Here is a 10,084-nt window from a genome sequence, read left to right on the forward strand (position 1 = left end):
GGGGGGTGCGGCTCACCAGGTCGAGTGGGCTCCCGGTGAGGCAACCCCAACGCCAACTCCCCCCTGAAAGCCTTTACTTCGAGTCACTGGGAAGACTGGCTTAGTCGAACTGTTACTTCCTTATTTCTGTGTTGCTTTCGAAACTTCACACTATAATAATTTCTTTGTGAGGAAAAACAATGAAGTTTTATTCTATCTTACAAATCTAACAAGATCAAGGTTGTCCAGTGATTGTATAATTATACCTTGACTGTGAGGATTAGCTAGACTGAAAACAGAAAAAAAACTCATCCATTTTTTTAAACTACAGTTTTGATTAAGGTGTTTTATATACATGTATACAGATACATATATGTGTGCACGGGTACTGTAGAATACTTATACTATACATAGAGATTTAAAGAACTTGAAAAGAATTGGCTTTTTTCTCATCTATTTTTCTTTTTCTTTTTTTTTTTTAAGATTTATTTATTTATTTATTTGTTTATTTATTAGACAGAGAGAGACAGCCAGCGAGAGGGAACACAAGCAGGGGGAGTGGGAGAGGAAGAAGCAGGCTCCCAGCAGAGGAGCCCGATGCGGGGCTCGATCCCACAACGCCGGGATCACGCCCTGAGCCGAAGGCAGACACTTAATGACTGAGCCGCCCAGGCGCCCCCTCATCTATTTTTCTATTCAATTTTTTAAACAGATTTATTGATTTATCTGAGAGAGCGAGAGAGAGCAGTGGGGAGGGGCAGAGGGTGAGAGAGTCTCAAGCAGACTCTGGACTGAGTGCAGAGCACAATGTGGGGCTCGACCCCAAGACCTTGAGATCACGACCCGAGCCAAAACCAAGAGTCAGACGCTTGACTGTGCCACCCAGGCGCCCCTCAATTTTCTTTTTTATGGTTGAGATTTTACATTTTTAGGTTCTATTTCTCTCTACACTTCTCCATCACTGACATCTGAACATTTTCATATCATTATGAAATTCTTCATAAACTATTTTCAAGCCCAGGAATGCAGTATGATGTACCCAGTTGCTCTCTTAGGACATTTAGGCTACTTACTATTAAAAATAACACTACCATACAGTCAATGATACTGTAATAACTCTGTATGGTGGTAAGTGGTTAGTAGAATTACTGTGGTGAGCACTGTGTATCGTATAGACTTGTCGAATCACTGTGTTGTACGCCTGGAAGCAATATAATACGGTATACATCAGCTATACTTCAATTAAAAAAAAACCATAAACAAACACTGATGTAAATTCCACACATGCGTTTCAGATCTGAGGCTCCCGTAACAGTCTGCCATATTCTTTTCCAGAAAGGCTCTCAGGAGCGTTGCAGGAAATCACCTCTTATAGCACTGTCCCCAACAGTTAATAAAAGTTTGCTAATACAAGAGGTGAAAATGGTCTCTCACTCTTTTAAGTTTGGATTCCTTTAATAATTAGCAAAGTTGCACTTTAAAAAGCAATTCTACTTAGCCTTTTGTGGCTCCTTCTTTTCGATGTCTCTTGACAGCCTGGGGTAATTTACTATTTGAGACTCATGTTTTCCTTTATCAACGCTCTGGGATGTTTTAGTTGTAGAAGACATTATTTCCCTAGTTGTTCATTACTTGCTATTGCCTTTAATTTTGTTCATTGATACAGAAGTGTTTAGTTATTTAGATTTTTAATCATTTTTAGCAATTACTTCTTTGAGATCTTCTTAAGCCTGGGTTCTCTTCCAGCCAGAGTTCATACATTTAAAATAACAATACCTTTATTTACCTATAATTAATTTTGATAGGAGGATCCAAAATGATTCCCCCCAGCAGGTAAGCGGTACCACTGGTTGGATTATCCTCCTTTCCTCATTAATTTTCAATATCATCCTTGCCACATATTGTTTTTATAGGTTTTCTTTTTTTTTTTTTTAAGATTTATTAATTTATTTTGGCAGGGGAGGGGCAGAGGGAGAATCTCAAGCAGACTCTGCCCTGAGCACGGAGCCCCACATGGGGCTTGATCTCACGACCCTGAGATCATGACCTGAGCCAAAACCAAGAGTTGGATGCTCAACCAACTGAGCCACCTGGCACTCTGTTTTACATGCTTTTTAGTCTAATTCAGGATTTCTGTGTCACTGATCTGTCTATAATGTATTGCAAAGCCAGTGTTCAGGTGTTTTCATTTTCTTGCCACATTCTTTCAGTTATTTTAACTTGAATATTCTTCCAGGCAAACTTTAGAAAAGTTTATCGAAGGAAAAAAAAAAAAAAAACACCGGAATTTTGCTTGGTTAAATATACAAATTAGGGAAGACTGGCAACTGTGATTACTTGAGTGAAGATAAGCTGGTGATGCGTTTCTGGACCTGACATATCCGAAAGTGCCTTTCTGTTGTGCCCAACATCTGTGACAGTGAGCTGGCTGTGAAATCCTTCAGTCCCAAGCTTCCCTCCTTTGATTCTGAGGACAGTGTGTTCCTGCTTTTGCTATTCAGTGAAATAGTCTCAGGCCTGCCAGCTCTTTGTAGAGCACCCTACCTCTGCATCTTTGTGAATATAATTTCTTTTAGCTCTTTGTAAATCAAAGTGGTGAACTATGTCTACGTGTAAGTTTTCCCCCAGCAACTTTGAGATAATGCTTTTAAATTTGTTAAATATTTGTTATGTATTCTTTTAGAGTACATCTGACTACTGTACCTCCTTCAGCCTTCCTCATTTCCTCCTTGGATACACTGATTATTCTTAGGCTGACATTTTCAAGTTATTCACCACCTCACTGATGCAGATGTCTGCACTGAATCAAACCATTTGTGTCTTGATACATGATTCTACTTGTTTTGCCTTTCGTCCATTTTCTTATCTAGATAAATTGCATTTTTACTTGTGCCTTCATCTCAGCCTGTGATCTTCTTATGGCAAAGTATTTCTAGTTCATATATGTCCAGTATACTGACATCTTTCCAAGGACACTAGGCTAATATCCTCTAAGATTTTCTTCTGTTTTCCATTACAAAATAATTTTGAAAGATATTTTTCCTTTGAACCTTTGGGGTAATTTCTCTTTTTGTGAACTGAAAACTTAATAGGCTAAAAAAAAAAAATTTAGTCATTTTTCTCCAATTCATCCCTGTATTTAGAGAGATCTATCCAACAAGGCTGGCACCTGCCACTGTACAGGATGCCTAGAGCGTTCTTAGCTTCTTCCCTCTTGATCCACTTGGGTGACAAATCTGTCATCTCAGAAATCTCAACACAATTAGTTATTAGGGAAATGTAAGTTTAAATCACAGTGAGATGCCACTTCACATCCCCTAGGATAGATATAGTTAAAAAAAAAAAAAAAGACAGAGACACTGGAACCTCCCACATCACTGGTGGAAATGTAAAATTCTGTAGCTGCTTTGGAAAACAGTTTGGTAATTCTTCAAAAAGTTAAACACAGAGTTACCATATGACTAAGCAATTCCACTCCTCAGTATCTACCCAAGAGAACTGAAAACATGTTCATACAAAAACATGTACACAGATGTTCACAGAAGCATTATTCACAATAGCCAGAAAGTGGGTGCAACTAAATGTCTACCAACTGATGAATGGGTAACAAACTAGGATGCATCTATACAATGGAATGTTTCCTGGTGTACAAAAAGAAATAAAGTATTGATACATGCTACAACAAGATACACAGTGTCTTGAAAACATTACGCTAAATAAGAGAAATCAGTCACAAAAGAATATATACCGTATAATTTCATTTATATGAAATGTCCAGAGTAGGAAAATCTATAGAGACAGATTAGCAGTGGTTCCATTCGTGGTTGCCAGGGACTGGGGAGTGGCTGCTGAAGAGTATGGAGTTTCTTTTTGGGATGATGAAATATTCTGGAATTAGTGGTGATGCTTGCACAACCTTGTGAATATAGTAAAAACTACTGACTTGTAAACTTTGAAAGGGCGAATTTTATGGTACGTAAATTACAACTGAATAAAAAAAATTTTTTTTATTTAAGAAAGAAAAAGCAACTTAAGTCTCAAGAAGATCCGTTTTTAAATTTCAGGCTTATTTTGATCTTATTTTGGTGCCTGAAATCTTTAAAGTAAAAACAACTTTCATCCGGCATGTGCAAGTTTGTTCGTATACTGTAAAAAATTATTTCCTTTATTTGTTTATTTAACAAAATGTTACCTGGCAGCCATCCTGATTAATCCACTTGTGCTGTACTTCGTCCCTGGCAGAATCACTGAGGCCGGCGTGATAAGCAAGAGCAGCCAGACCATCTTTCTGTAGAGTGTCAGCCATGGTGTCACATTCTCGCCTGGAGAGGCAGTAGATTATCCCAGAGTCATCTGCCAGGAAACAAAACGGTATTCAGATGTGAGAGCTTTTGACATAAATAACAACACAATTTTCATTATGTTCTTTTTTTTCTTTTAAGTAGGCCCCACAGCCAGCGTGGGGCCCATTGTAGGGCTTGAACCCACGACCTCAAGATCAAGCCACAAACCGAAATCCAAGAGTGGGATGCTCAACGAACTGAGCCACCCAAGTGCCCCTCCTTATGTTCCTAGAAATACACAAACTGTAAGCAGACCTCCATAGTCTTCTTATGGGGGGGGGGGTGTCACATTGATAGAGTAAGTCAAGCAAGGAGTTCACGTGTACTGGAAATCACAAGATGTGACCTTTTGTTCCGTCCCCCGAATGACTCCTGAGGTGGGCCTGGAGGACTCGGGGCTCTACTTCACACGGGCTATAAACTGGGAGGACACCCTCACTCAAACGCTGGGGAAAGCGGGTAGCAGGACATAGCAGCCTTAGAAATGCTTCTAGCTTTTGATTCAGTTTCCTTCTAGGAAACTAATCTAGGAAATAAAGTGGTACAAGGACTTCTGTGAAAAGTTTTGTTCCTCCCTTTGAAAATTAGGAAAATTTTAATAGCCAACATTAGGAAATTAAGAAAGGACATTATGGAATAAGATATACTGAAACTTTTCAGTGATTTTTAAGTTTAAAAAAAAAACCACGAAAATACTCAAGATATAAAACAGGTTAAGGGCAGAAAAACTGTAGATACAGTACGCTCATGGAAAGAACAATGCACACAGCAATCGCTGGAAGGAAATAAACCCCGAACGGTAACTGTGACTTGTCCTGAGGTAAGTGTTGTCTTTCGCTTCTTTCTTCTTGTTGCTTTCTCGGTTTTCTTCAGTGAGCAGATATTATATGTACTGTTTTGAGAATCACAAAATGAAAGGTATAAAAGAAAAAGTCCTCTCTCCGTGGCAGAGCGAAAGGTATGGACAGACACGCTAACTCTATGTTCTGCGCCTGGGAGAAGGAGGCCGGGGAGGGAGACCGTGGAAGACTTCTTGGTCTATCCTTGCATTGTCTAATTTGTTCAAACAAACACATATACTAATTTTTTTAAGATTTCATTTTATTTTTTAAAGTGATCTCTAGGGTTCCTGGGTGGCTCAGTTGGTTAAGCATCTGCCTTCAGCTTTGGTCATGATCCCAGGGTCCTGAGATCGAGTCCCACATCTGGCTCCCTGCTCAGCAGGAAGTCTGCTTCTCCTCTGCCTCTCCCCCCTGCTTGTGCTCTCGTTCTCTCTCTCTAATGCTCTCTCTCTCTCCCAAATAAATAAAATCTGGAAAAAAAAAAGTGATCTCTACACCCAATGTGGGGCTCGAATTCACAACCCCAAGATCAAGAGTCGTTTGCTCCCACAGAGCCAGCCAGGCGCCTTGCAAACATGTATACTAGTTTTTAAAAAATGAAACCGAGGTGGTTAACAGAAACAATTCTCTATGGGAAAGTAGAAAAGGGGTTACATGGAAAACTACCAGGCATTTCAGGATCTCGTTTTAGTTAACAGAACTCAGAGGCACTCTTGGGAGAAGGCCCTAACACAGAAAGTGGTGTAATTCATACCAACAGAAGCCAGAGGAGAGACACTGAAACCGCGAATTATAACACGGTGTGTAGGAGGGAATATTTCATATACTTTTTCTTAGGGTTAATTGTTATCAAACCAAATGCGATTTTATAATTTCCAGGATTGAGACAGTTGCAATATTCTGTTCTATAAATAGCTAGCTAGTGCTATTATAACGAGAAAAGAAATGTTTAATATGCACAACGATATATTCCACTGTGGTACTAAAAAGACATTTATTATTTCTAGACATAATCTGTCACATGGCTATACTCACATGGGTGATGCTTTCTGATCCACTCTAAGCAATCAAATGCCACCTTCTTGGGTTTTTTCGGTAACACGTAGTATTTCAGATTATGTCTGTTAAAGCTCATGCTGAACCTAGAAGTCCCAAACACAGAAGTTTGTTATTATAAGAAAATAGAGTTTTAGCCACCTTCACACACTAAACACTGATTTCCACTATGCCAACCTAATCATCAAGCTGTCTCAAGCGGAATGTGGTCACTGGCAGCTTGCATAACAGAACCCTGGAATGAAGTCAGGTGAAGGGTTCGCGGACAGAGCGTGGATAAGGAGCAATGTCTGCGGATGAGATGACACGGAATCAGGAGGGCTGTAGAAGAGAACACGTAGAGAAGACAGGTGAGTCAGGGGCCCAGTCGCCAGGACGAGGTTGAGGATAAGCAGAGGCAGATAAAACATTATTTAAAAGATTAAGAAAATCAGAGAAAACCCACATTTTTAGGCCACCAGTGTTCCCAGGTTTAGAGGGTGCACAAGAGGAGCTGATGGCAGAGCAGCAGCAGGAGCTCACGCCCTACACATCATAGGTCACCGTCCTCTGCTCTGCGCCCCAAAGAGGATGTGGTTGCCTTGGAGACAGACACACTCTCCCTTTGCTGGCCCTTTGCTCTTGGTGGCCCACTTCCTCTCTCCCGCTTCCTTAGGGAGCTTTTCTCCATTCTCTCCTCTCTTGTATTTCAGTCCCTTCTGTGAATTCTTCCCTTTTGTTGGAGTATGTTGTGAAGGACCACCAATCCTAAAAGCAGCAGAAGCTTCCTCTGGACCCTATACTCCACTGCGGCTGGCACCTCCCCTCTTTCTTTCCCTCCCATGGCAAGTTTCTCAGACGTCACTTAACACCCCCAACCAACCATACATCCAATTTCAACTCTCGATATCTCCATTCTGGTTTTTTGCCATTACCATTCTACCAAAACTGTTCTATCTAGGCTTTTGAAACTAAATAGGGGCACCTGGGTGGCTCAGTCAGTTAAGCGTCAGCCTTTGGCTCAGGTCATGATTCCAGGGTCCTGGGATTGAGCCCCATGGGGGGCTCCTTGCTCAGCGGGGAGCCTGCTTCTCCTTCTCCCTCTGCCTGCCACTCTGCCTACTTGTGCTCTCTCTCTCTGTTTGTCAAATACATAATATCTTTATTTTAAAAAAAGCTAAAGAAAGATGAGGAGATTGTTATGGGGTCCTGGCTCTGCAGGGACCCCCACTACCCTAGGTTCTGTTCTGACATCTGCAGGAAGGAGAGGTAACCCTGCGGGACAGTTAAGGTTAGAGCATAAAGACATGTCAGTGCCTGTCCTGATGGAAGAAAAGAAAGACTGTAACTGTAATAACCCATGGTTAAGGAGGGTACCTACGTACAGGGAGTGGGGATCAGAGGGAAGGAAGATGGTGAATAAAACCACTGGCTTTCTGAGATGCCCTTCAACAGATGACTGGATTAAGAAGTTGTGGTCCATATATACAATGGAATATTACTCAGCTATCAGAAAGAACGAGTTCTCAACATTTGCTACAACATGGACGGCACTGGAGGAGATAATGCTAAGTGAAATAAGTCAAGCAGAGAAGGACAACTATCATATGATTTCTCTCATCTATGGAACATAAGAACTAGGATGATCGGTAGGGGAAGAAAGGGATAAAGAAAGGGGGGGTAATCAGAAGGGGGAATGAAGCATGAGAGACTATGGACTATGAGAAACAAACTGAGGACTTCAGAGGGGAGGGGGGTGGGGGAATGGGATAGGCCGGTGATGGGTAGTAAGGAGGGCACGTATTGCATGGTGCACTGGGTGTTATACGCAACTAATGAATCATCGAGCCTTACATCGGAAACCGGAGATGTACTGTATGGTGACTAACATAATATAATAAAAAATCATTAAAAACAAAAAAAACAAAAAAAACAAAAAACCACTGGCTTTCTGACTTTGTACCTGAATCCAAGGTGGCTGGGTCCAGGTTTTGCTGCCAGTGGTAGGATAAACTCATTTGATTTGAGGACAGAAGAATGCCTTGTATGTGGAGGGCAGCCATACGTGTGAAGGGACTGCTACGCAGGTAAGGTGGCGGCACAACAGGCAGTGGCCCCCTTCCCTCCGTGTGCAGTGTGCACATGGGTCTTTGTCCACCTCACTCTCGCTGACCTCTCCGTCACCCTGTGTTGCTGGCTGTCCTCACAGAAACCCCCTACGAGCACTGACCAGTTCACAGTCCAGGGACTTGCCCCCCTTGCTCCTCTAATTTGTCTCCTTGTCTTCTTCCTCTGCTTACTCCTTAAGTGGGGACCACTCCCCAGCGTCCAGCTTTTCTTTTCTCCCCCACGTCACCTTCTTCGGGGACCTCACTCACCGCTTTGAGCAGCACCCCGTGTGGTCCCCACATACCCCAACTTCTGCCCCCTGCTTAGCCTTAGCGTTCCAAACCACAGTCCAACTTCTTTTTAAATCAGTGGTCTAAAACTGGGGTATGCATACCTCAGGGGTTCACAAAGACTTCCTAATGGTACACGAGCAAAGACAACTATAAAGGAATCAATCTGCAGATCCTTCATTTTCATGTGTACTTTTTCCCAGAAGACTGATCTGAGAGTGCTCCTGCAGTCCAGACATCCTGCTTGTCAGCCCTGCCCCGCCTCTCCCTTTTACAACTGTCCCCTCACTTTCTAAACACAAAGAAACCCTACTTTTTCACCCATTCTGAACCTCACAACCGAGCACTGGTCTGGCAGTAAAAGCCTCCAGGACACCACACAGAACAAACTGAATACAGTATGCATGCAGCTGTTTTCTTTCTTCCTTCCTTCCTTCCTTCCTTCCTTCCTTCCTTCCTTCCTTCTTTCTTTCCTTTTCTTTTCTTTCTTCTTTTTTTTTTTTTTTTTTTTTTGAGAGAGAGGGGCGGGGGCGCCTGGGTGGCTTAGTCGGTTAAGCGTCCGACTCTTGATTTCGGCTGAGGTCATGATCTCAGAGTCATGGGATCGAGCCCTGTGTCAGGCTCTATGCTCAGCGCTGAGCCCGCTTGTCCTTCTCCCTCTGCTCCTCCCCCCACGTGCTCTTTATCTCTTAAATAAATAAACAAAATCTTTAAAAAGAGAGTGTGTGTGCACAAGCAGGGGTGGGGGGGGAGGAAGAGAGAATCTTAAGCAGGCTCCACGCTCAGTGTGGAGCCCAATGCTGGGCTCGATTCCACGACCCTGAGATCATGACCTGAGCCAAAATCAAGAGTCCAATGCTCAACCGAGTGAGCCACCTAGGCGCCCCTGAAACTTTCTTTAATCAAAGTACCAGAAACCCTTGGTAGGGCTTCCTGTCTTGTATGGGTTTTACATATTCCTGTTGGGAGTAACGTGTGACATGAGGAATGAAGTATGCTGGCCCTTGCCGGGATATTCTGATTTCAGATCCATCAAGAGCAAAGTGGTGGGAGTGGAGCTATTTTCACTTACGATGCTGCTACTTGCGTTGCTGGCTACTGTCACAGAATACCTTGCTCTAAGAGTCTTGCGAGACGTCTGTCAACCAATACTTTGAAACCGTCCCTCTTATGCTATTTATATGCACAAAACACTGAGAGCTCTTTTCTGGGGCTGGAAATGGCAGAGGAAGATGTAGTGGACTGTAGCAAGGAAAGGCAGTAGGTAAAAGACTGCTCCGTCTGTGGACTATTTCGATCAATTATTCTCAATTATTTACAATCACTGCCGCAGCAAAGGAAACCATAGTCTTGAGAGAATGATGGTAAAAAAAGAACCGCCCAAGTGTACAAATGATGTAGATGGGCTGAGGTTGGGAATGGTGCAGGAGTCTCTCTACCCACACGGATGCTGAAATGACTATAGACAAGAATAACCTTGTTACCT

At 42.5% G+C, this 10,084-nt stretch overlaps 1 protein-coding gene across 1 annotated transcript in view; it reads right to left on the reverse strand.

Moving 5' to 3' along the window:
* Positions 1 to 10,084, reverse strand: part of BLM (BLM RecQ like helicase) — a 61,054-nt gene that overhangs the window by 24,171 nt on the left and 26,799 nt on the right. The window contains exons 12-13 of the mRNA XM_008687794.2: positions 6,200 to 6,306; positions 4,172 to 4,332 (exon numbers count right to left, since the gene is read on the reverse strand). Of these exons, the coding sequence (XP_008686016.1) occupies positions 4,172 to 4,332; positions 6,200 to 6,306 (268 nt within the window). The remainder of the gene's footprint in view (positions 1 to 4,171; positions 4,333 to 6,199; positions 6,307 to 10,084) is intronic.

The sequence above is a fragment of the Ursus maritimus genome, unplaced genomic scaffold (genome assembly GCF_017311325.1).
Source record: "Ursus maritimus isolate PB19 unplaced genomic scaffold, ASM1731132v1 scaffold_27, whole genome shotgun sequence".
Taxonomy (NCBI): domain Eukaryota; kingdom Metazoa; phylum Chordata; class Mammalia; order Carnivora; family Ursidae; genus Ursus; species Ursus maritimus.